This window comes from Falco rusticolus, chromosome 4 (genome assembly GCF_015220075.1).
Source record: "Falco rusticolus isolate bFalRus1 chromosome 4, bFalRus1.pri, whole genome shotgun sequence".
In the NCBI taxonomy this organism is placed as follows: domain Eukaryota; kingdom Metazoa; phylum Chordata; class Aves; order Falconiformes; family Falconidae; genus Falco; species Falco rusticolus.
The window spans coordinates 56,700,696-56,727,145 of NC_051190.1; the positions used below are offsets into that span (position 1 = coordinate 56,700,696).

Consider the following 26,450-nt stretch of genomic DNA (forward strand, 5'->3'; position numbering starts at 1 on the left):
CCATGCTTTTGTTTTAATTTCAGTCATTGGCTATTAAAGGAATTGATATCCTGTCGGTTAGCTCCTTTGGAGCCTCTTCTCTGTCTACCAAAGAAATGAAAGAAAGAAGCAACAGGAAAAAGAGAAATAAGTCCTTGGGGATAGAAGACGATGAAGAAGAAGAAGTCCCCAAGTCACAGCCCACAGACAGTCAACGAAAGTTGGTAATCTATTATCTGAATCTGAAATCCTTACAGCTTTTCCAATTTTAATACTAAAAGAATTTGCTTGAAAGCACACACCAAATCCTATTACAAACACTGATCACTCTCAAGTCTTTAAAATAAACAACCTTTTAGGATGAGGAAGAATTATATGTAAAAATTAATTTGAAAAGGAAATATTATAAACGAAGGATGGAAGGAAAGTTATAACAGTTAAACTACATTTTCTGTGACACTGAGAAATAGAAAAAAGTGAATTACTATCAGATTTAACTATTTACGCCTGATTCTCTGTTAAAAATGTCTTACTTAAAATATAAATATATATATAATACATATATATATATATATGAATATATATAAAGCTTAGCACAAAACCAGCTGCTACAGCTGCTAGGATTTTATTATCTGCCTTTTAAAATCTAGGTGTAAACCTTCCTGAAAAATCTAAATCAAGTAAGAGTTTTGGACTTGAGGTGTTTGATAGGAGATGTTACAAAACTCCACAAACAGTCATTGCTTCCTAAAATTTTCTCTACCATATTATACCAATCTCTCTTTATTCCTTTTCCTGGGATTTTAGTCTTTCCGTGACCTGGTGTACAGTCCCAACGCAAATCAGGCGAAATGCAGACCTAGCCATGGGAGCGTGTTCAATTTCCAAATACCTGCTTTAGAAGTTGATTCCAGAATGGATTTGGGTGATGAGGAAACCCACAGTGCTGGGGAACACGAAGCCCAGTGTCGGTCACTGCCAGTCACGCAGATGGGAAGACGCTCCAGCGTGCAAAGTCAACTGAGCCACGGCTCGCACCCCGCTACCCCCAGCTGCCTGCAGAGCAGCAAGTGGGCTAACACGGAGGACTGCAATGGGGTGATTGCGGTGATGGGAGGAGGGAGCAGCAGGGTGCACAGTCTAGAGCCCGTGTCTTCTGAAGGAGTAATGCTACCGCCTGTAATGGAAGACCCAGGAAAGGGGGATCTGGTAAGGAAGATATCTTTTTAAATACATACTTCTTCATGGTTTCTCTGTAAGTGGCAGGTTCTTCTTAAGAGTTTCAGTGTAGTGGCAAACAGTGGTGTGAAATGAAGTATAGTGAGGTGGGGAGTTCATAAGTTGTCACTAGGGAGTGTTTTTTAATACTCTGATGAGTTCCTGAAAGCTAGACTTCAGCATTCCTGTTATAAACCCTATTTTTCTGCTTTTCACGAGTTTTACTAGCATAGTTTGGAAGGTTCCTAGTGCTGGAATTAGAAATTACCAGAGAGCCTTTTTATCCCACACCCTGGTCCAAGGAGGATATTTTGAACAGTACCTGCCATTTCTTTCTCCTTCGCAGCACCTTTAGCATCAGGCAGAGCCTTTGTCTGTAAGTTCCCCAAATGGGTAGAGATGCTTTTCTGCCAGTTTATCCCTCACCTCTCCCCTTTTCCATTAGTCTCTGGAATATTTCCTAGGCTTATTTCCCCTCGCACACTTATTTCCAAGGTTTGTGCTTGCCCTGTTGCCGTTATGCGCTTGCAGGATCCATTTACCGCAACATTATTGCTGAAGAGTAGGACCCTCATTCTCAGCATCTATTACATCTTGTAAAAAGGTACATTTATTTGGCTGCGTGTCATTGTTCCTATTAACTTTCGCAGTTACCCATCATCACATCCTACTTCATTTTATTCCCGTGGTATCTCCCTAATCATGTTTACTTCTTTAAGCAGCCAGCTGTAAATGATGAGAGCGGCATGATGCATTTGCCTCCTCATCTGTCAGTGGAGTACTTTAACGAGGCACTTCAGAGACAAAGGGCAGCAAGTGCAGTCAGCATCATTACCAGTGTCTTGGAGGGTAAGTGGTTCCTCATTATGCTTATTTCAGTCCTGAGGTAATGCTACTATGAAAGACCAAAATGTTAATACATTTCTTAAAAGTTAACAGAGGTTTGTAGGTGTGTAGCTAGGATTTCATTGTTAATGTGGCTCTTTTTAAAAAAAAAAAAAAAAAAAAAAAAGAAAAGTCTTATCACATGGTCTTTAGGCACTGGAATGCATCCTTTGCCTATTGTAAGATCTTGTTTTGTAGGGAGCTGGTGGAAGGCATCTCTCTAGCAGCTGAGGTGCAGGACTGGGATGCTGTTTTCTCATCCTGACCCTGTGGCTTGAGATATGTCACTGGCAGAGGCATAGGCATGCAGAATCCAGCAACAAGATCACACAAGCAAAGCCAGTTGTGACAATTCCTAGTCTCCGAGTACTTAACCTCACTATTTTATTCCTTTAATTTACCTTTCCATGTGAATTTTTTTTAGAGGGTGTTTTATTGCTGACAGTTATTTTGATAACTGATAGTTTTGTTGCAGATCTTGCTGAAGAATTTCTGCCTAAGTTGTTCAGGATGAGGAAAGCCTGTTTCGTTTTAGTTTGTCCCTGTTGAAGAGCTTTACCACCAGTTCTTGGGCCACAAGTATGGGATTTAGCATCAGGGTACCATTGTGGCAGGGAGGTCCCTTTTCTTAAATATATATATTAAAAAAAATAATAAAAATTCTTGGGTGGATCACAATTGCAACACATCGAGTGGAGCCTCACTTTGTGGTGTAATTCATCTAAGACCTGAGTTGGTTGCACATCTTCAGCTGTGAACTGGGATGGAACAGGACTCATAGCTGTAAGTGGCTGTGGATTAACCTGAGAACAGGCATCGGAACGGGGAACAGAAGGGGTATTTGCTGGGACCTGAGCACCAGTTCTGCTGGATCCAGGCTGGATACGTAAAGAAGAAGCTATTTGATCTAAAAGAACCGAAGACAAGAGCTAAACCTGGAGTGGAGTTGAGCAGAGGTGATCCCACTGGAATAAGTAGTGTAGGTTGGAATCTGAGGCTTGAGCCTGGAGGAGGAGAAATGAAAACTAAACAATGGGAAGAAATAAGAACAGGTCCAACTATGAAAAGGATGTGAGCCAAATCCAGCTCATTTATCTCTGAAAATATCTCAGGTCCTGAAAACTAGATTACTAATGATTCCTACTGTGCTTGTATTTAGCTGTAAGTAAGGTCCAGTTTGTCAATTAATTTGCACAGGATTTCAGCAGGGTCAAGAGTATCTTGGAGGACTCATTAATACCAATGTTGAAGAACGAGAAGCTATGAAATTTATATTTGACCAAAAGAATGTAAATGACAAAAAGCCAGAACAGCTTCTATCCCATGTTTTACTTACAGAACACGGAGAGGTGTGGCAACTTGCAGCAGCTGGGAAACGATAGGCATGGCCTTTCCTAGGGCCACATTTCAGGCACCTGAAATTGGATTTGCCTCACCTACAATCAGAATTCCCGTGGCTGTCAATGACCCTCTAGGCTCTCTTGAGACTCACAGGAGACAACAAAGATGTTGGGTGTGATGCAGCCAGTGTCCCAGACATCTCCATAAGGATAAGGTGAAAAGCACCTTAGATGTTATATTGGCCTACAAGAGCGTGAGAAGCTGCGGCGTGGCCTCTATTATAAATATCTGCATTTAGTTAGGTGACTGTAGTACATGGCTGAGTCTAGGGGAAATAAAACCTGATGCAAAGGCTTTTGAAGTAAATTCACATGAATGTGTTTTGAATCCAGTTTTCTCTGAATTTTGTCTTTGTGTCTATTAGCTGATGTAGGGACTCTGTGAATGGTAGAAAGTGCAGGGAAGCCTTGGGGCTTTGTGTGAGATGTTTCCATTTTCTTTGGTCTTTTGAATACCTGAAGTTGTTATTTCACCTTCTTGCTCAGTGATAACCGTCTAATTATAGTGGGATTTTCTTTTGCATTTAGAACTTGAAGAATCTCAGCGGAGATGTCCACCATGCCTGAATGATTTTGCTTTAAAGTATCTAATTTGGGACTGTTGTCCGCTTTGGTTGAGAATCAAGAAAAAAGTGGCTGCTTTCATAAAGGATCCTTTTATTGATCTCACTATCACTGTTTGCATTGTGATGAACACTTTGTTCATGGCGCTGGAGCACAACAATATGTCAGATAATTTTAAATCGATGCTTAATGTAGGCAACTTGGTAAGCAAATTCTCAGCTATGTGACATTTTATACCAAGAATTGATTGATGGATGTTTTCACTTGAGACATAAATAACAACTGTAAAACTTAAAGATTAGTATACTCTGCACTTGTAAGCTCTAAATCCTGAATATGGACAAGTCCCAGATTTTATTGATAGGCTTCTAACACATTCCTGAGAAGGCAGAAACCAATCCTCTCATTTTAATTGAAAGTGCATTAAAAGTTCATAAAAATGGGGTTTGTTGACCTGTCCCTGAGTTTTATTTGTGGGAACATGATCTAAAGATAAGATAAATCCATGGCTACTATTAGGCTGATACTACTGTTTCTTTGTCACAGGTTTTTACAGGAATCTTCACTGCAGAAATGATCTTAAAAATCATCGCTCTAGATCCCTATCATTATTTTCAGCAGCCCTGGAATATTTTTGACAGTATAATTGTCACACTGAGTTTAATTGAACTGAGTTTACCCAAACACAGAGGCAAGAAAGAAAGGCGAAAAGGAGGAACCCTGTCAGTTTTACGATCCTTCAGGCTGGTAATGGCTTATGCTTACTCAGTTGTATAAAACTTCATGTTGTGAATATAATAGAGAATACTTCTATTGTTTGCGGTTGGGATGCAGGATTTTTTTTTTTTTAATATATTTTTTCCCCTCATCTTGGCACTAGGAATAGGAAATACACTCTTAAATTCCTTGTGACTACATATGGAGTTTAATGGCATATATATTTCTTTTGAATGTACTAAGAAATATTCAGAGGAAAAAATATTCCAGAGTAGACATGTTATGAAGCTGGTGCCAAAGATTAAAAAGTAACACAGGAAACAGGAGAAAAAGTGTCAGAGTGCAAATACAGAAAAAACCCAATACTTAGAAGACATGAAATGACATTTAGGTATTCATATAGTATACTGTGGACTGATTTAGCTTTCTTTACTAAAAGATAGACTCCTTTTATAGTAATATAGCAGCTGATCTCCCAGCTTTGGTCCTTTGCGTTACATGTAAGTTACATACCATAATCTACATCAAGTGCGTTGTACAGATACCCACCTGTGGGGACCAAACGCTTACCAGGACCTTAAGCTGCCCTGGTTCTTGATGAGGTGGTTAATTTAGGTTTGCAATGCTGACCAGTCGAAAAAAAGAGAATTATTACCTACAAATATTCTTTAAAAAGTATTAGGGTCACTGTGGCACAAATATTACATTGCTGGAATAGTTCAGAATATCTGTAAAATGTTTTTTGCAGGATCTGAATGGTGCAAAGATGGGTTATCTCTACTGATGTCTAACACTATGTTTTATGTTGCTACACAGCTGAGGGTCTTCAAACTGGCAAAGTCCTGGCCAACTTTAAACACTCTAATTAAAATAATTGGTAACTCCCTGGGAGCACTGAGTAACCTGACCCTCGTCCTGGCAATCATCGTTTTCATTTTTGCTATAGTAGGGGTGCAACTTTTTGGGAGAAGCTATGGGGAGAACAGCCTTAAAATACACAAAGATGGCAAGCCACGCTGGCACATGATGGACTTTTTCCACTCATTCCTCGTCATTTTCCGAATTCTGTGTGGAGAATGGATCGAGACCATGTGGGACTGCATGGTGGTTGCTGAACAGCCACTGTGCCTGCTTGTTTTTCTGCTGGTCATGGTGATAGGAAATTTAGTGGTGAGTTTTCCAGTGTTTTCTACTCTTTGTCCTGTCCATGGTAGAATCTACTTAATTGCCATTTTGTCAACAGAAGGTAGTTTCCCTAAACACAGGTGGAAAAGTTACCTGTGTGTGTTACAGTCAGCAAAAGCCTCTTCTGCCTCTCCCTTTGAGCTGCTGTCCATATTTTTTCATTTTGTGTGCTTTTCACACAGCATCACTTGACCTTTTCATGTGGCAATGTGACAAGGAATATCTTTGCAGTAAATATGATACAGGAAACTATGTTTCTTCACATCTAGGGATTTGGATATAAATAATCAGTAAGGCTTATGGCTTACCTGCTGGAATTAATGGAGCTAAGTGCTTAAGTGCCTGTGGAAATCAATGTTTTTAAATTTTTTTTTTTTGTTAAGATCTCGTGCAAGTATTGAATTCTTCATCAGCAAATGGCATAATCTACACTCCTACCACTGAAATCAGGATTTTCTTTAATCACCTCTAAGGACATTTACACCCAAGTGCTAGATGCTGCTGTGGTGTACCCTACACAGCCTCGCACACCCGTGCTGGGGTGGAAGGGACTGATTGCCTTCCTGGTCCTGTTCTGTGATTTCTTAATGCCCAAATAGTAAAATTTCTTTTTTTCTTTACTAGCTTTGTTTCTCATGCCATTCTTAGTATCATTCATATACCAATCTTCCTGTAACTTGAGAAACTGCTGAAGAGAATTAATTTTAGGCAGCCCTTTATGGGAAATATCTGTTCTGTGGCTGAATCCCAACCCCCCGGGTTTAAAGTCCCATCTGTTCTACACCACAATGATTGATTTCAGCATGAAATGTTGTGAGTGGTACTCATATCATAGAACGTTAACTGTCAAACAATTAAGTGTTTAGCCTATGCTCCTTGTCTAGGCTTTATTAGCAAAGGAAATAGGTATCTGAGAGTGAGATCTATTCCAGTCTAAGGTCAATACCTAAGACAGATGGGATGAATTGGCCTCCAGAGGACTAATGCTCTCCACTGCCTGTGGTCCCTGGATGACTCGGGGGTGCTATCTGCCCAGTTCTGACACAATAAAAATTAAGACACCTGGATCCCAAACTGAAGCACTAGGAAAAAAATTAAATCTTCCCTTAAAAAAAAAAACAAACAACAAAAACAAAAAAAAAAGGGGGGGGGAAGAAAGCGAGGTTTATAAATTCTTCTGTTTAAATGTACTCAAAAGCAGGGAGGAAACTTCTCTTTGAACTTCTCTTGACTTTGATTTTTGTGACAGTATTGCAGCTTTGATGGAATTGCTGGGCCTGAATCTGATCACACAGGATTTTGGAAGTAGATCTGCAAAGGCCTGATTTAATTCCATTTGGAAGTAGGAAGAGACATTATTACACGGACAAGCCATAACCATGATCTTGGTTACTATTATAAACAATAGGAAATTATTTTGGCCAAATAATGCATTTGGCATGCACAGATCTGGTTTAGCTACTGTTGTAGGTAACCCTTTGGGGGCAGGTTGAATTTTCTGAGGGAGACATTCACTTTATTGAGCGCTGTGTTGTCAGTCATAGTCCTTTCATTATTACCTTGTTTCGGTTTGCTCGGTAAGACTGAACGTTGAGAGTGTCTCTGCTCTCCAAAGTTAGAATTCAGATTCCTGAAGGTTGCTTTCCTGACTTTTACTTCTATTGTTATTCCAATAACTTTCAGGTTCTCAACCTTTTCATTGCACTACTGCTGAATTCCTTCAGTACTGATTGTCTCCAGACAGCAGAGGATGACAGAGAGATGAACAATCTTCGGATTGCCTTTGCTCGGATCCACAAAGGATTTCAGTTTATGAAGAGCGTGACACGGGACACCTGCTGTGGAAAGCTGATGCGTGTAAAGAGAGTGCACAGGAAGAAAATCAAACTGCCTGCACAGAAGCCACTTGGGTTTAAGTGTGAAGAAAAGAAAAATTGTAAAGAGAATTACAATAATGAATGGGTTGAGAAATATGGGGACAAATGCTCAGGTCTTGAAGATTTTGTTACCAGTCCCGATGTATTTGTTTGTGTCCCTATTGCTGAGGCAGAGGATACGAGTGAGGGTTTTGAAGATGATGATAAACTGAGCACATTTACAGACACAGAATACAGCAAACAGGTAATTAATTTCTTTCTTTGTGTTGGAACAGTAGAATCATATCTATATATTGAGGGATGCATGCATGATAGAAGACTGTCTCTAGCAGAACAGGGCGGCATATGTTGATATGTTTCTAGAGAGCTGCCAAATTTTGAACTAGAACCAAAAGTATGAATGTTTAGAGCAAGGGTAAGTTATCACTTGGAGCCTTTCAAAATCAAGACTCTTTCATGGTCTTAAAAGAAAGACCAAAAATTGTTGGGCTCACTGCAGGAAATCCTAACTGACATGGTATGTTACACACAAGTAATTACATAGTCCATAGATTGTCCATAGATAATTGTGGCAGTCCTTGGTGAACTTGGAATTTTTATGTAAAAATTTATGTCGATAATGCCAACTTTTGGCATTATTTACATAACAGACCAAAAATGTATGTTCTGCATAAAGAACATTATCATGGACTAATGACACAGATGTATAGCTCTGGCCCATTCTTTACATTGGCCCTTGCTGTGTGTAGTATGTAATAATGAGAAGAAGCTAGAAAGATTAAGTATGGAGTGGCCCTATTAAGGTCATGTTTCTTATGTGATAACATATATTATCCTACTTCTTTACATTCTCTGAATTTTTCTGTTTTATTTGAACCCTAGGAGATTGATGTCCTGGTCTCAAGATTTCCCACCTTAAGTTTCCATCTTAATTCTTGTGCAAAAATTCTCACTTAACTTTTGACTTTGTCAACTATTCCTTGGTTTGCTATGTGCCTGTTGGGGAAAGCTTCTTTTTCTCTATCCTTAGGTAAAACCAGACACTCAAAATTATCACATCTTATGACTTCTGTCTGGACACTCCCACTTCAAATGAAATGCATGTCTTATCTGCCTTTCCCTTCCAACTTGTCTGCCCCCTAAAAAGGGAAAAGAAACCCCTTCTAATGCATGGATTATTTTCAGGATGAAAATCACCTGAGGCAAAGGGGAGAAAGAGGGAAGAATTCAGGCAGCTGGAGTAAAGGATCAGGATTTTCCTCTGAAGAGTTCAGTGTGCTTTACCTAGGAAAGGATAGGAAGGTTGAACCGTCAACACTGGAACAAAAAGAGGTAACTTTTTTTTTTCTATGGCATTGACTTTCCAGTAGTGGTCAAGCATGGATGCGTTCCTGTTCAAGGATTTGCTGGAGTTCAGTGGCAGCAGCAGCTCTGCCTGGTTAATGATGGAGCCAGAATGCTGTGAGTGAAATCAAAGCCGCGCTAGGTTTCTAGGTATTGATTTTCAAGAAAAATGTATGTATAGGAAAGAGTGTTTAGAAATAGAAAAACTACAAAATCATTTGATTCAAATAAATAATTTATAAAATTCTCTCTGCTACTTTCTGTTTGTTGAAATCTGAGTCCACAAAAAAAAAAAGAGAGGAGGAAGAAGGGGGGGAAAAAAAGGCGTTAAAAGAGAGAGATGCTTCCAAGTGGGAAATTCCAGCAAGTCTGCCTGTGTCCTAAGTATCTTAGTTTCAAGAAATGTAATACTTTAAATGAGTTTCTCACTATGACATTAAAGACAGTACTTGCTATTTAAAAATATTTTTGGAATAAATTTGAATAAAGGATGCTTTGAAGAAAGTAACAAATAGCAATATGCTCGAACGAGCATAGGGTAAGTAATTTGTAACAAACTGCTTGCTCACCATACATTATATATGGTGTAATTGGATAGCAAAAAGCTTTGTAAGTGGAGAATATATGATATAATTCTAATTTCTACTCCATAAATGCAATCACTGGTGTTCGGTTCCTCACACAATAGTAGACATATTATCTGGTTCTCCTGTTTGAATGCATCCTTCTATGATTTCATGTGTTTAATCCAATTCATGGTTTATCCTGCTTTGAGGACTACATATATATACATATATTTATAAGGAATTCAAAACCTCTCCAGTTTACCGGCTTATTAGGCAGTTACATCTGGTTTGCATAGATAGATATCGTAATCGGATAGCTTTGGCCCCTGTTTGGATGGATCTATTGGTACTTCTAAGCTCATATACTTCTAAAATCACAAAGTTTGTTCCCTTACCAACACTACTTGCAGTATTAGTACATAGCCAAGTTTTAATTTTGAGTTTTACTTGTTCATAGATTAATTTATTTGGAGCTGAATGTAGAAAGAATCAATACCTGATCTTATTTTGTTCGGTAGTTTGACAGTGTCAGCTCTTCTGAAGGCAGCACAGTGGATCTGACAAATCCTGAAGATCTTTTGAGGCAGATTCCAGAGTTTGCTGAAGACAGCAAGACTCCGGAAAAATGTTTTCCAGAAGGTAAGGCTCTCATAGTTTCACCACTATGGAGGGTCAAAATCTAACTTTTTTCTCTAGTGATGCTCAGCTAATAGGGGCAGATTATTTTCAGTTAACTTCAGTTATCTGGAAATTGGGTAAACAGTCCAAGTCATTGTCCCTCTCTAGTTAACAGAGAGATGTGACAGCTGAAAAAATAACCCCCCTTCCTCTTAAAGCTAATTTCTAATATGCTGAAAAATAACGCCCCTTCCTCTTAAAGCTAATTCCAAGACTGGGACCCAGGCAGTGGCATAGACCCAATCCCCAAAAATGAGGCTATTATAGTGAAGTGAGACGAATTTCACTCTGTTGGAAAGAGTCCAAGTCACTTTTAGGTGTTTAACATAAGAGAAGGGGCTGTGTCAGGTCTCACCTGACAACGGCCACAGGAACAAGGCACTTGGCACATCAGATTTATTAATGCTTTGCAACAGGTTAAATGTTTATTTGCCGAATAGCATTTCATGAATGATCTCTGTAAAAAAACTAAGGAGTGAAGTAAGCAGAGAGAAGCTGCTAGGATGAAGCTGAATTTCTGTAGGGTGATAATCTGGGAATCCCTTTTCAAATCCTCATACAACATCTATCTTTACAAGTTGTTAGGGGATGTGTTCAGTGCTTTTACGAATTCTTCCTACCCTCACACCTGTAACAACGTGTCATTCTCATAAGATGCAAAGAAATAGCTCTTGACACTTTCCCCCAAATAACCATCACTACTGAAGGCCAGTGATAATTGCTGCACTCTCAGCTTTCCTCCTCCACCTTCCTCCTCCTCCAGTCCCAAAGGCAGAGCCTTTCTCTCATCACTGCCTTCCCATTCAGGCACTCCTGGAGATCTTATCTAATGAGAACACGGATAAATCAAATCTGGCTGTAATTACTCCTGTCTCTTAATTGCCCTGTTCTACGGAGCCGGGGCCTTTCCCCACCCCCCCTCCCTGTTTGTGGGGTTTTTTCCTCCCCCCTGCCCCCCCCCCCCCCCCCCACCTTGGGTCAATAAAACCTCTAATGCACAGTTTTATAACTGAATGAAAAACAGAGAAGCATGCAGAAATTATTTCAAGCTAGAAAGGTGTTGTACCTGAATGCAAAGTATTCTCTGTGGAGTAACAATATATGTTTTGCTATCGTTAAACACAATAAGTCCTGAACGAGATCCACCATCTCTCTGATGTCTCCAGACAAGTAGGCAAATGTTGAATTAATAGTACAGATGTCAGATTTCTGAGCTACATTTTCTTTTCTAAACTACTTTATCAATGGCATTTTTTGCCATTACAGCTGTTAGAAAAAAAGAAATATATATATGTATGTATTTTTTTTTCCTTTTTCTTTCTCTACTACAGAAAAGAAATGTGACATTTCTGGTTTTGTGGTCTGTAGTCCTAGGCTGGAGTGTGCCTGCTGTGGCCAAACCGTTAGAGAGATCGACTGAAGGCACGGCAAAGCAAAAAAAATAATAATAAAAATAACACAGATAGTCCCTGTCTTATGCGAATGCCATTACTGCCTCATCTTGAGTCCCAGATCCACGTTACTGGGGAAACTGGGATTACTGAAAGAAAAATGATCAGAATTTTCCACATATATGATAGAATATTTATATATATATATATATATATGATACTATATAGAGTTATGTATATATGATACTAATATGTGTATAAGATATCAGTATATATATATGACACATTCATATTTTTTTCCCTGCTTGGAAATGACAGAAACCTTCTAACTTACACTTTTTTGTGTCATAATGAAAACAGGAATTAGCATAGACCCCATACCAAGGAAAATGGTAGCCAAAGTGAGTTAATTCTTGGCAAAAATAATAATTAATCAAACCCAGGATTTTGTAACGAGGTGGTTGGGAAACATGAGGTGGCTCTGGCATCGTTGTCTGTTACAAGAAATAATGTGGTGAGCCTGAAAGGAGGGTCTCCCTTTATGGAACCAATGTGTCAGCTAGAATATGACATATTCTTTCAGGTTATATCATATATAATCAGCCACTCCACACATCCAGAAGCAAATAATTAAATGAATTGACCTTGCAAGGTAAGGTATAATGCTGCAATATTGAAGACAACTGTTTACCTTCTCTGTCTCCAAGCCTCGTTGTTCTGGGGTATCCCGTCACTGCTTTGCAAGCAGCGTGCAGAAACTGAGAAAGGCTTTTGTGACATGCTTCCCCTGGCCCCGAATTTTTGTGTGCACAAACAGGAGCTCAGTGAGAGTGTCCACTGCCTCAGAAATATCTTGAAACAATGGAAAGCTGTCCAAAGGGGCTCCACCTATTTTATATGTATACATATATATATATATATATGAGTTAAGGCAAACAAAATTATGTTTCCTATTTTCTCATGGCAAAACATGAAAAACAACCAACAATGATGCAGTCAATGTGACCGTTGACTTTTCCCTGCCCCCAGCTGTTTCTTAAGCAACCCTTCACCTGCATGCACGTTCCTTCCATGCATTCATCGCTGTCTCTCACTTTCAGGTTGTGTTCGATACTTTCGTTGTTATGTGGGCAGTGCCATAAAGTTTGGAGGAGAAACATGGTGGAATCTGAGAAGTACCTGCTACCAGATTGTTGAACACTCCTGGTTTGAATCCTTTATCATATTCATGATTCTTCTGAGCAGTGGAGCCCTGGTTAGTGTAGCAGTTTCATGTATTCCTTTAGAAGCACTTTTAGCTTTAATTTGCACACAGATAAGTTGTTTTGGTTTTTGTTTTTGGTTTTTGGTTTTTTTTTTTCAGAAGACACAGCAAATATCTTTTAACTCAGAAGAAAAACAGAAGCAGCTTCACATAGCAGTCATTTATTCATTATTATAATTATTGCAGATCTATTATTCATATTATTAAAACTTACAAGAGATCATGACCAAAGCTAAAAACACATAAATCTCAGAAGCTGTCCTGTTCTGGCTATATACTGGATTTTTCTCAGGATGTTATTTCACAGATATGAAATATAAAGGAACTTTTATATCATTGCAACAAATAAATGACTCTTAATGCTTGGAAAAAATAGTACTTAGTTCTCTTCAATGTATAATCTTCTTGAAAAAAATTTCTAAAAATATATACTTTCCTCCTAGGATTCCAGTGTGCATGATGTGTGTGTTTTCACAGGGCTGTACTATAGAGAGAAAAAGAAAGAGAAGGGACAGGGAGAATTACATGTTTATCAGCTGACACAGATTTGAGTAGAAGATTGCATTCAGATCTGTGTGAAAACATAATGAATGACAAAGGGGTCTTAAAGATCTGGACTTTCATTTTATAAAGCTCATCTCTGATTTTTGCCATTTATCTGTATATTATGATTTCAGACCTTCGAAGACATTTATATAAACGAGAGAAGAAGCATTAAAATTATGTTGGCATTTCTTGACAAAATGTTCACTTTCATCTTTGTCCTGGAGATGCTCCTGAAATGGGTGGCTTATGGCTTTAAGAAGTATTTCACCAATGCCTGGTGCTGGCTGGACTTCCTCATCGTAGGCGTAAGTTCTGCCTTTGGTGTTCCTACGCGGGTCGTGACACAGGATGTAGTAGCAGAGTTGCACATTATTTTCTGGATGCAAAGTTAGGACAGTAGTACTCTTACCTTGTTTAATGATGGTTTCAGGATATTGCACTATGGGCACTGAAAATATGGGGAGATGTAGGTTTGGGTTTTTTTTAAGCAGGATTAAAGGAAATGGATGTTCAGGACTTTGCTAATACTTTCTTTTATCTTCCCATTCAGGTCTCTTTAGTAAACCTCTTGGGCAGTTCATTTGACCCCATAAAATCTCTCAGGACTCTCCGAGCTCTGAGACCCTTAAGAGCATTGTCACGATTTGAGGGAATGAGGGTAAGAGTGAATATAAATTACAGCCTGTCAGTACTAATAGGCTCATAACAAGTTCATAACTCATAACTGTGTCTTTATGCAGCTCCCATGTCTATCCCAAGTTCAGTTTAGGACCTATAAAATGAATTTTTAAAAGGCACCTTTGCTGTGCTCCTCTGTTCTTGGCTGCTCCTTATATACTTTCCTCAAGTGATCAATCCTAAGTACCATTGAAACTAGAACCAGACTAAGCAGGCATTTGTTTCATTGCTGCTCAGTCATTCTAGTGTTCCTGTATTACTGAGATAGCCAAAAATAAAATAGACAATAAGAACTGTGAGCACAATTCTCCTTTTTGCAGTCTCATAGCAAGCTAATTCAGAGGAAAGAATCGCCTGCCTTCTGCATGCTTTTTACTGGATTGATTTACAAAAACTTTACATTGTTAAGAGATACTTCACTCAAATTATTGTTCCCAATAGACTTACTCTTTCAAAAGGCAGGAGTGACTGTAGAATATTTGCTGCCTTTTCCCACCAAAGGAGCAGCTAGAACAATGTGAAGCTGCTGAGCGTTATTTACATTTAATTACAGATCTACCATTATGGAAATGCAGAGGAAGATTCCCTCAGCCATATGCAAAGCACATCTGTACCCTGCATTGTGGAACAGTGCGATACCCACAGTGGTATTTGAACAAAAGTCTGGTCTACAGAATATACTCCGGCATGCAAAAACAGGCGATAGAAATACATATGGCATCACTAACACACGCTTGCATGGGCATGCAGTCTTAGTGGCACTGAGATGTAGATTGCTTTTGGATATCTTCTGGAAGCAAGACTGAAAGCTCTCTGGCTGTACTCTTGTCACCATGAAGGCAGAGAGAAATTGCATTAAATCAATAAACAGAATGTATCCAAATCTCTGTGTCTGGAGTTAATTTTGGAACAAGTCCTATCATACTTTCTCTCTTGCTATGCAGAATGTGTGTGACACAGTCTCCAAAAACCTTCCAAAAAGTTTTTTTAATTTTTCTTCTGGTCCATCAAGTTCTTCTTTGCTACCTGATGGCTGAGTTCACTGCCTTCACTGTGAGACTCGGAGATCTATTCTCATCATTTCCTTACACTGCCCCATTTTATGAGTTGATCTGTTGGTTCCCAGTATGCACTTAAATCCTAGGTAGACATTTTCTGTGATTGTACAGCATCTAGCACAAAAGAAGTACCTACCTCATGGTTAAACAACCACAATCCACTGAACATAACAGATCTCGCAAAATACTAGCGGAGAGTTGTTACTGGTTCTTTTAAAAACTACTTTCTGTGGTCTTAATATACAGCGCTCTGCACTGGTGCTTATGGATAAATACTTCAGAAATTTTATTTTATAAAAGTTTGAAACAAAGAAAACATCCCCCACTCCAAACTCAAGGGAATGCCATCAAAAGAGGATGGAATCACATTGTACTATGCTCATGTGGTTGTGGCTCACAGCAGCCCAAAAAGTATCAACTGTTCTTTGAAAAGCTGAAGTGATACCGTGGGCCTTTGAATTGTTGCTCAAGGTATCCCTGCCAGCTGTGATTTGTGTTTACATGGAAAACAGGTTTCTGTTTGCTGAGGTGACAAAGTGACTGCTTAATGCACTGAGGAGATACTTGCACCCATCTTTGTTTAAGTGTATTTTTCCTCTCCCATTTCATCCAAGGTGGTGGTTAATGCTCTCGTGGGAGCCATCCCTTCCATCATGAATGTTCTGCTTGTCTGCCTCATCTTCTGGCTTATCTTTAGCATCATGGGAGTGAACCTGTTTGCTGGGAAGTTTGGGAAATGTGTCAATCTGACAGAAGAATATTCAGAATTAAATACTTCAATCAATGACATAACAGACTGTAAAATGAATAACAACACAGGAAAAATATTCTGGGTCAATGTCAAAGTCAACTTTGATAACGTTGGTTCTGGCTACCTGGCTCTTCTTCAGGTGGTAAGTGTGGCTTGCCTTCACTAGCCGGCACCACGTCAGACGGGCTCAACCTCCTGCGAGCTCCTAACTCATCTTCGTGGGTGATGGAAAGCAGCTTGCCTTTCCTTTGTAGCTGGCTGTTCAAACAGCAGTGCTGTTTGTGCCCACAAATGGAAAAAGGGGCACAAGTTAGACCCCACTGTGATTTTCCAGGTGTTAAAGTCAGCATCTGGTGAACAAGTGCTTTTTCAGCCTCCAGCAGGTTCATGAGCCTGAGAGCTGGAGTCAATCTCAGAAGGAAATCTGAGGCAAATACTGACCTAATCTGCCAAAATGCAGATTTCTTCTGTCAGGGGGATTGTAAGGCCTTTAGTAGACCATGCTAAAGAAGATTTGCTCTGTCAGCACCCTAGGGCATGTTCTGTCCCACCCTAGCAAGCTTTCGCATCCTGATAAGGCTGAGAATGCCACACAGACAACAGGGACAAGTTTTCCTAAAGTCAGAGCTTGGTGCTTTGTGTGTGTGACCATACCAAAGGCTCTTACTGCAGTCAGTGTCATTTGGATGTTGCAAATTATGTGAAGACTTTTACCCTGAAAGTTGAACACGTTTTCCATAACCTCTCATTCTAGGCAACATTCAAAGGGTGGATGGAGATCATGTATGCTGCAGTAGATTCACGAGAGGTCAGTTGCTATATTCAAACCATATTTTTCGTTAGTGCTACTACATTCTGCAAAAGTGTTATGATTTTTGCACTTTTATGTCTGCTGTTTGTCTGTGCTAGATCTTTCCAGTAATTATTTTTATCAGCTGATGTGAGCATTTCATCTGTGTATGTATACTATAAGCATACTCATAGTATTCTAAAGTCAAAGTATCCTGTTGTAATGGAGAGGGGTTCAACTCCAGATCCACCCACGTAAATGCAGTTACCTATAGTGTAAGGTCTCCATGTGGGTTCACCTCCAAGTGCCCTCTGTGGTTAATGGAAATTTAGTCCATGTGCTCAGAGGCATCTAGGGAGTGTTTCAGCTTACCCGGCATATCTATATTGTTCAGCAGAGCGCCTCTTTACACTGAGTGGACTCTACAAATAACTGGATGTCCATTAGCAGGGGAGTTGAGAGTTCCCACTCACATGGTGGTGCCTGCCTTCACATATCATCTTTTATGAAACTCAAGCCTGGAGTAAACCTGAATGCATTATAGAAACATAGTTTCAAGTCCACTTCAAAACACAAAACCAAACTTCATCAAGAATTAAGCTATTGTGGCTAAGCAACCATTTAAAATACTTTTGTCAGGCATGGCTAGCACTACTTTGCCTACTCTTTATATTGTCAGTAGTGTTTGCTGTCTTATCAGAAGTATCATCCAATGTTATACAGAACAAAGTGGTATGTCTTTGGAGGAAATGAGTTTTGAAATGAAGAGGCTATCTTAATTTAATCATGAGTCCAAAAGTATCAAATAATTTAAAAAGTAACCACATATGAAAATGGAGCTTTTTTTGTGTTTCAATGGGGCTTTTTTCTTTCAACTTGAAAAACTATTTTTCTCGTTCTGGTTTTATTTTCATCCATAATAGCCATAGAAGAAGTTTTTTGCTAAGATGAAAAAAACATATCTAGGCCAAGATTTTTAATGACAAGAGCTTGGAATTAGACTTCTAAATAATTTTCTTGATTTTTCAAGTGCTGAGCAATTTACGGCTCCTATTCTTATTGGAAGGAGCTGAACTGATGCTTCTGAAATACTTGTGAAAATCATGTCAAGAATGTCCACTTCAGTTACTGTTTCTATTGACGTTAGTAAGGGCTCAATAAATTGCAAATGGTAGGATTTTAAGTGAGGTTTGAAAAGAAAAAACCCACAACAATCAGCTTTTGTGGGGGAAGAAAAAAAAAAGAAATTTAAAGTAAAAATAAACCTCATTCACCGTTACAGACTAAGTTTCTCTCTACAGGTTTTTCAGTCCAAATATATTCAATATCAGCACGAATTAAATTATTCTGTTCTGCAATTATTTAGCCAGAAACTACACAAACAAACATTGTAAAAATAATACAATTTACAAGTTTTCATAATACAAACACTTTGTAGTCCTATTATTTTGAGCCATATTTTCTGGCTGGTTATCTCTCAGGTGGTGTGCTTGGTGTATAATTTTGTAAGGTTCAGGTTTAATTTCAAAAGGGATAGGAGTCAGCATCTGAGCAGTAATGTCACTGTGAGGTCCTAGGATTCTGTTGCATCTAGTAGTCACAGTATGAACGTTACTTTCTTCCACCATTTCATTCCCTTTCCAAAAGCATTGTGTACATATAATATTTTGTGTTATGCAGTATTGGTAATTTTAACCTATACCAATTTTGTCTGAATTAGCAATAGAACTGTAAATCTTATTTCCTCCTGGATTCAATTTGTGAGAGGATCTGCAATATGAAGATTATTCTGAATTGGGTCCACGTTGTTAATGGTCATTGTTTATGTTGCTTCTCATTCCTGTAGAAAAATGAGCAGCCGCAAATGGAGCACAATCTATTTATGTATCTCTATTTTGTGATCTTCATCATCTTTGGATCTTTCTTTACCCTGAATCTCTTTGTTGGTGTTATTATTGACAACTTCAACCAACAAAAGAAAAAGATAAGTATATTGGTTGTGCTCCCAGGCACCTACTATATATACAGCAATCCTCTCTGTGGAGGTCCTTGCTATGCATAGTCTGAAACTTCCCTTGGCATTTACAAGAACATCAGTAATTAAGTTAGCAGAAGTAACACCCAGGGTGAGTAGTTTCTTTCTCCTTTCTTTTCCCCTGTGACCTGAACACCTAGCTCTTTCCCAGCGTTTTGAAGGCGATGACATGTTCCCAGCAGCCCCTTAAAATTTTGCTCCCTTTTGAGAACTGAACAGGACTGGAGACTCACTATTTAGAAAGTGGTCTGGTGTATTTTGGATATTCAAAAAGACCTGGATGTGGGAATCCAGGACTGTCCAGGTTTTCAGTAAGTCTTTTGTCTTCGTGCTTTCTGAGCTAGCTAGGTTTCACCCCAGGACTTCTCTGTGAATGGAAGGTTTGTGCCACTGTGATTTTTTGGATACGGTTACACATTATGAAAAGGGCTAGTACCAGCAAGATGTGACAAAGGAAGAAATGTTAGTTTCCAGCATTTTAGACTTTGTAACTACAATAGCGCAGCTTTCCCACCAAATAATAGTGAAATTTCTTTGTATACTTAGGTGGGGAAGATATCTTTATGACGGAAGAACAGAAAAAATATTACAATGCAATGAAAAAGTTGGGATCCAAGAAACCTCAAAAACCCATTCCAAGACCACTGGTAAGACTGAATTCTTCAAAATGAAAATGCTTTGCAAAATTCACTGAAAAGCACATGTATATATATATTGCCTATAAATTATTTGTATTGTCTTTACATTGATACTCAGTGGTCTAAAGTCAATTCCATACCCCAAAGTTGCACTGAAAGTTTTTGCAGCTTAAATATTTATTAAGTTATCTGCATAAATGTTATTGGGTTTTATATTCACCTTGGAACTGATTAAACTTCAGAGCAGGAAGGGATTTTAAGTGTCATTTTTATATTCTGCCTTTCTTAAATTTCTCTGAGTTTACTATAGCTGACTGACTTTGTAACTCAAAAATTGGGACTGTTGGAAATACATATGGATGAATACTCCCAACTAATGCCAGATGTAATTTTTCCCTCTAGAACAGATACCAAGGGTTCCTTTTTGACATTGTAACACGCCAAGCCTTTGATGTTGTCGTCATGATTCTCATCTGCCTTAACATGATCACCATGATGGTGGAAACCTATGAACAAAGTGAAACGAAGACTCAGATCCTTAACAAAATAAATATACTCTTTGTTGCCATCTTTACTGCAGAATGTGTGCTGAAACTGGTGGCTCTGAGGCAGTACTATTTCTCAAATGCCTGGAACATATTTGATTTAGTTGTTGTGATAATGTCACTTATTGGTAAGTACAATTGGTTTGACAAACCAATTATTATTCTTTTCAGAAAAAAAAATAGCTAAAATGTATCAACTGCAAATGGATGTTGAAATGGAACTCATAATACTGTAAAGCCTTGAGGAAAAAGTACTAAAAAGCCCATCGTGAGTATATTAATATGAAATAAGTATATTCTTTTAATAAAAGCATAAGAAAATAAAAGGCAGTTGCCTTATGTGAAACCTTTCATAATGGTTCTTCAGATTGTTTTTTCCTAGTCTGAAAGGCAGAATGAATAACCCATCATACCAGCACCACTTTTTGTGACAGTTTCCATTGTTACAGGTTTAGTGCCAACTAAGAAATCTTCGATCAGATAAAAACTGCTGGGTTTTGTCACCTGTGTTTGTAACAGAAAATTGAAATATATAGAGAATATGAAGTCTGGAATTAGATTACAGACTACAGAATTCAGTTTCTGGAAACTGAGGCATAGCTGGCTGAAAATAACGGTTCACACTGTGTAACAGGATAGAAAAGAACACAGGTATATTAGCTTTTATTTGGAGGGGTTGCGATTGAAGAATGGAGTAAAGAGCTTTTCTGCCAATTTAAACTTTCTGCCAATTTAACTATTCCTAGGGCCAGTACCGCCAAAATAGCAGATGGCATTTAGGGGAAGAAAAATATTGTATTTCTTTAGTATTATGTTTTGGGTAAGATTCCAGTAAGAATATAGTTCTTCCTTGAGAAATTAAATTCCTGGAATGAAAGTCCAAAAAAATGTATCCAAAACACCTAAACCTAGAAAAGCCAAAGCTTTTTGAGTGCTACTAGGTCTGTCATTTTTTTCATGTAAGCTAAAGATAAAATAACATCCATGTTTAGCTATGCCTCTGAATGAACTATAAAGCCATTGTAGGGTGGCATGCACAACTTCTGTTTTCATTGGGTTTGCTCAGATGTATCTTGACTATATTACCTAAATGTTGACTAAGACATTGTTATTGTATCTTGTATTCTTAGTTTGGCTTTGTGATGTCAGTATTTGAAGTCAAATTTAGAAAGTAAACACATAACCTACACCTGCTGAAGCAGTCATGCAACCAGTGTCAAAGAAAACCATCAGTCAACGAGTGTCAGCTGGTGGGGATATTTCAAGTTGCGCATGGAAAGGTGCTTGCCATCCTCAGTGCAGCGGTGCTGTCTTCTGGGGGCTGAGGAACGCAGTTCATAACTGCTGATTTCTACAGCTATTTTTTTCAACTCTAACATCTATTAAAGGTTGTTCTTCTAGGGTCTTAGCACACATTTATGAGATATTTTTCAACTGTACAGCTATTATCATTTCATCCTACTTACTAGTTAAGCAGAAATGTGATATTCTAACCACTTGTTATCCTTTCCATTTTAGCCTTACTGCTTTCTGGCATTGGTAAAGCACTTGAACATTTCTTACCGCCTACACTCTTCAGGGTCATTCGCTTGGCTCGGATTGGGCGAATACTGAGACTCATCCGGGCTGCCAAAGGAATTCGTACCCTGCTTTTTGCCTTAATGATGTCCCTACCTGCTTTGTTCAACATTGGCCTCTTGCTTTTTCTGGTCATGTTCATTTATGCCATTTTTGGCATGGCTAACTTTGCCTATGTGAAGATGGAAGATGGCATTGATGATATTTTCAACTTCCAAACCTTTCCTAATAGCATGCTCTGTCTCTTCCAAATCACCACATCAGCTGGCTGGGATGGTCTTCTCAGTCCTATTTTAAACACTGGGCCACCGTTCTGTGATCCAGACGTACACGGTACTATAGGTGAATGTGGTAAACCTGCCATAGGTATTATTTATTTTGTAAGTTATATCATTATATCATTTCTCATAGTTGTAAATATGTATATAGCTGTTATTCTGGAGAACTTCAATGCTGCTACTGAAGAAAGTGCAGAGCCCTTAGGGGAAGATGACTTTGACATCTTTTATGAAATCTGGGAGAAGTTTGATCCTGAGGCAACTCAGTTTATAACTTTCTCTGCCCTTTCAGACTTTGCAGATGCTCTGGCTGAACCTTTACGTGTACCAAAACCAAACAAAGTTGAACTCATAGCAATGGACCTGCCTATGGTCAGTGGAGACAGGATCCACTGCTTGGATATTTTGTTTGCTTTTACCAAAAGAGTGTTAGGAGATTCTGGGGAGCTGGATACTCTAAAAGTGCAAATGGAGGAGAAGTTCATGGCTGCCAATCCGTCAAAAAAATCCTACGAGCCGATCTCTACTACACTCAGACACAGACAAGAGGAAGCATCTGCCACTGTCATCCAGCGTGCCTACAGGAGTCATTTGCTCCTGCGCTCCATAAAGCAAGCTTCTTACCTGTATCATCACAGAACTTGCAGTACTGACACTCTTGGAAGTGCTGCTCCAGAAAAAGAAGGACTTATTGCATCTATGATGGGTGAAAACTATGGTAGGAGTCCTGACAAGTCTGAAATGTCCTCAGCATCCTTTCCTCCATCATATGACAGTGTCACAAGAGCCAGTAGTGGCAATCTCATGGTTGAGAATGGAGAAATTACAGGTAATCAACAATCTCCAAACATTAAGTAGTTCATCAGTGACAATGTTGTTAAGAATATTTTTAAATGTTCACAGAAGCTGATATTGTAAATACATGTCAGCTGCGGCAGCCTCCCTATTAAACAGTCTGTTGATCGTGATCAGGTAACTCTGGTAGCTGCTAAATTGTAGCCTTTGGCTCTATGTACAGCTTTGTCTAATATTTACATGAGCAGAGAAAGGTTTTGGATCTGTTTGATCAAGGGCACCCCACTGCAAAGCAGGTCCCACAGTACCTGAGTGCTGCGGCATATTTGCAGCACTGATGGGTAATGTCTGCTGACATCACCCCCCGTGCAAGAAGCAAAGAAAAACCCAAGCACCACCAGATCTCCTGGAGAACAGAAAAAGGGATGTCGTGTTACATTGCTGAAGGGAAAGGAGCTAAAATTTACCCTTAGTCCATTCCTACTTGATACTCTTAATATAAAACTGTTAAACAAATGGCTGCTGATTTTTATTTTGTTTTTAATGTTTGGGGACTGATGCACCACAAACATAGCCACTGCATGATCCACAGATATGCCACAGTGTAGTGGACTTCTTTCAGTATGATCGATTTACAGAATAGGTCATGGCATGTATGCTATTGTAGTTGTGATACTGCAGCTTAATGAAATAAATACAACTCTTCGTATTACAGAAGTTGTACTCAGCTGAGTAAAACCTTGCTTTGTATTTTGTCTGTGAGGATTATGTTTTTTTAACCTGTTTCCTCTGGCAGCAAGGTGAAGGCAGCCGTGCTGTGTGTCTATCAGTCACTCCGTAACAAATTGTGCTTGTTACATACTTTCCTCAAACTTTACAGAATGCTCAAATTTCATGCTCGAGTTCATGCTGCCAGTGTGGTAGAGAAGAGGGACAAAATTAAGCATTTCTAGTGGGGGGAAACTGTCGCCATCACTTCAACCACTCCCTTAGACATCACAAACCCAGGCTGGGGAGCACCCCATGGGCCCCATCTGGACTGCCTTTGGTCATGGTGGTGAGCATCATCCGTGGCCATGGAGTGAAGCCTTGACATAAGGTAGATGTGTCCCATTGGTGGTAGGAGCCTTTCCCCCTTATGCTTGTACTTCTCTGATGGGAGGACCAGTTTTCTCTTGCTTGCAAAGAAAAGAAATCAAAATACGACTAATGTAGACAATTAGGAAATCTGTGTTGAAGCATTTCGCTGTGGGGTTAACATAAGACTAAGGATGTAATCATAAATTCTAATTCTCTTGAAACTGTGTGTGCACATGGTCTGTCGTGATCCTCACTGCATTTTCCTTGTAAAGTTCTTTATCTTCATGTCCTTAGTAGCTTGGGCTTCTCAAAAAACCACATGCCCAAACTGCACCGTCTTTTGTCTTTTGTGCATGTACTTTGGAGATACTTCCAGCTGATGCACTTCACTGTCCAATGGCTGTTGTGTTATCCTTTGTCATGCACTAGGCATAGTCATAAATTAACCTTGACATTTTAATTTCTCATTTAAACTTCAAACACATTACACACAAGCTAGCATAAGATGCTTTTTATTTTTCTTAGTTGCAAGGTTGTGGCTGTGTACTCGCTCTTGGATTTGGCAGGTTCTGGCAAGGCTTGGGTGAGCTTTTCCCTCCACACTGATTTCAGCCAGAAAGGACACTGGGTTTTGCGACTGAGTGGGACCTGGTGTACACTTTGCTTGCAACCTGCAGCAAGTTGCCTACTCTCTTCAACACCCCTTCTCTACGGTGGCAATTATATGTCCTGTCTTGTGTCACTTTCTTCTTCTCCTGTCTTTATCACCTCTTCAGATTGTGAGCATTTTGGACAGAAATTCTCTTTTACTATGAATGGTAAATTACACCTAACAATGAGACTGTTTTCAGTTAATACTCTCTGAACACTGATTGCAAATAAATAATATTTATAGTACTTTTTTATTTTCTCCATAGTATTCCCTTAGCTTCTCCTAGCCATTCCTGGCATCATAACATCTTTAGTTTTGACTAATAGTCCCTCAGATTTTAAGGTAGGTACAGTGAATCTGCATTATACCAGAGAAGTCAACAGCTCTGTGCCATTGGAACCCAGGGGCCTCTATCCCTTCATAATAAAAAAAATAAAATTAACAATTACAAAATAATTTTAAAAATTAAATGGGTTTAGTTGTCTAAAATGATTGTTAAGCCACTTGCCCAGTTTGTGACCCACCACAGTTCAGGAGCGGACCACATGGTACTTGTGAGATGGTGTTTCCCAGCTCCAGCCTGTTCAATATCTGCTTCCCATGGCATGTGGGGTCCACGGAGAAAGCAGGAATGAGCCACATACACCATTACCATCGATTTGGGTGTGCACAGAACAGTCCTGACATCGCATCCACTCATGAGTTTATGCATTTAAACACATCGGTACCCAAAGGTAGTGCAACTTGTCTTGGCCGGTGTGTATGCCAGGAAGGGGCATTTTTGATAGTAAGACTAGTTTCTGGACAGTCAGCTGCATACAAGCCTCACTGAATTCCAGCTGTCTGGGAAGGCCACGCTGGAGCTGAGTCACAGCTCCACCAGTGTAGGAAATCGGATGCAAAAGATCTTTTGGTACCCTAAGCAAATTGTTTATTAGTGCAAGAAATGACAAGTACCCCTCTAGGGTGAATTTTACCTTTCTGCAGAAACACTTCTGAGTAAAGGTGATATCGTTTTGAGGAAGGCAAGTCTCTTGCCATGTTCTTTAATCCTTCTGCTTCTCCTCTGAACTCTCTCAATTTTGGATCCTAGTGATGTCCATACTAAAATCCCGGTTTCTTGTGATGGCCATATGGCATACTGTCTTGATTCCAGTTGGATTGCTGTCCTTTTTGGTCATACTGAAGACTTTTTCACATGCTTGCTCCCTTTTAGCTGCTTTTTTTAAAATTTTTAAAAAGGTTATTAACAGAGGCAATGAAAACATGAGGTCTGAGAGCTTTTCCCTTTGACAGTCCATGAGAAACACCAGCTCAATAACATGATGGTTCTGTCTGTTCCTTTGATAGTGATGTAGGACAACAAATACGCCAATGAAGGGCATGAGAATACCAGAACGACTGTAACTCTCTGTAGTGGGCTTGACTTCACTACCTAAAGCACACACATTTTTCACAGGTAATCAAAGTAAAGTAATGGAAAGACCATGAATATTTGTACCCCAGTCAAAAGAGTTTGTTTTTTTTTTTTTAAAGAAAGGACTACTGGGAACTAAACAAAAAAAAGCTACATTCTTCAGCAAAATTGAGGATCTGTAGCCAAGCTAGACTGACTTTACCATTAGAGACTGTCATTAATCATGGGACAATGTGGCTGATTTGTTTCAGTATTTCTCAGGTTTGGGGCAAATCAATGATACCGCATGGCATGAAACTTCTTGCACTTGAAATAAAAGAGAATTTTTTTCCTCCCATCCCTTTGCAGTTCAACATTTGTGAACTAAAACTGGATCAAGTGCAGAGAAACAGTATAACTAGTGTATAACAATCTATGTTATGGAAAGATATATAACAATCTATGTTATGGAAATATATGTAACAATCTATGTTACGAAAGAAGATTCAAGTTTCGTTTGTTCAGCCTAGAAATAACAGTTGAGAGGATAAATCATAAATCT

The 26,450-nt window shown here is 39.1% G+C and overlaps 1 protein-coding gene across 5 annotated transcripts in view; it reads left to right on the forward strand.

Annotated features, from left to right (window-relative positions):
• LOC119147506 (sodium channel protein type 5 subunit alpha-like) overlaps positions 1 to 26,021 on the forward strand; it is a 46,706-nt gene extending 20,685 nt beyond the window's left edge. For 3 of the 5 annotated variants that reach the window (XM_037386630.1, XM_037386629.1, XM_037386631.1), the window contains 18 exons: positions 24 to 203; positions 787 to 1,188; positions 1,917 to 2,046; positions 4,011 to 4,249; positions 4,593 to 4,793; positions 5,580 to 5,933; positions 7,632 to 8,069; positions 9,011 to 9,157; positions 10,254 to 10,374; positions 12,905 to 13,059; positions 13,746 to 13,919; positions 14,165 to 14,272; positions 15,965 to 16,243; positions 16,856 to 16,909; positions 18,738 to 18,875; positions 19,469 to 19,573; positions 19,967 to 20,237; positions 21,628 to 26,021. In XM_037386630.1, the coding sequence (XP_037242527.1) occupies positions 24 to 203; positions 787 to 1,188; positions 1,917 to 2,046; positions 4,011 to 4,249; positions 4,593 to 4,793; positions 5,580 to 5,933; positions 7,632 to 8,069; positions 9,011 to 9,157; positions 10,254 to 10,374; positions 12,905 to 13,059; positions 13,746 to 13,919; positions 14,165 to 14,272; positions 15,965 to 16,243; positions 16,856 to 16,909; positions 18,738 to 18,875; positions 19,469 to 19,573; positions 19,967 to 20,237; positions 21,628 to 22,823 (4,692 nt within the window). In that variant the 3' untranslated portion in view covers positions 22,824 to 26,021. Of the gene's footprint in view, positions 1 to 23; positions 204 to 786; positions 1,189 to 1,916; positions 2,047 to 4,010; positions 4,250 to 4,592; positions 4,794 to 5,579; positions 5,934 to 7,631; positions 8,070 to 9,010; positions 9,158 to 10,253; positions 10,375 to 12,904; positions 13,060 to 13,745; positions 13,920 to 14,164; positions 14,273 to 15,964; positions 16,244 to 16,855; positions 16,910 to 18,737; positions 18,876 to 19,468; positions 19,574 to 19,966; positions 20,238 to 21,627 lie in introns of those variants that run through there. The other 2 variants (XM_037386632.1, XM_037386633.1) reach the window with 2 other exon arrangements.
• Positions 26,022 to 26,450: the final 429 nt, after the last annotated feature.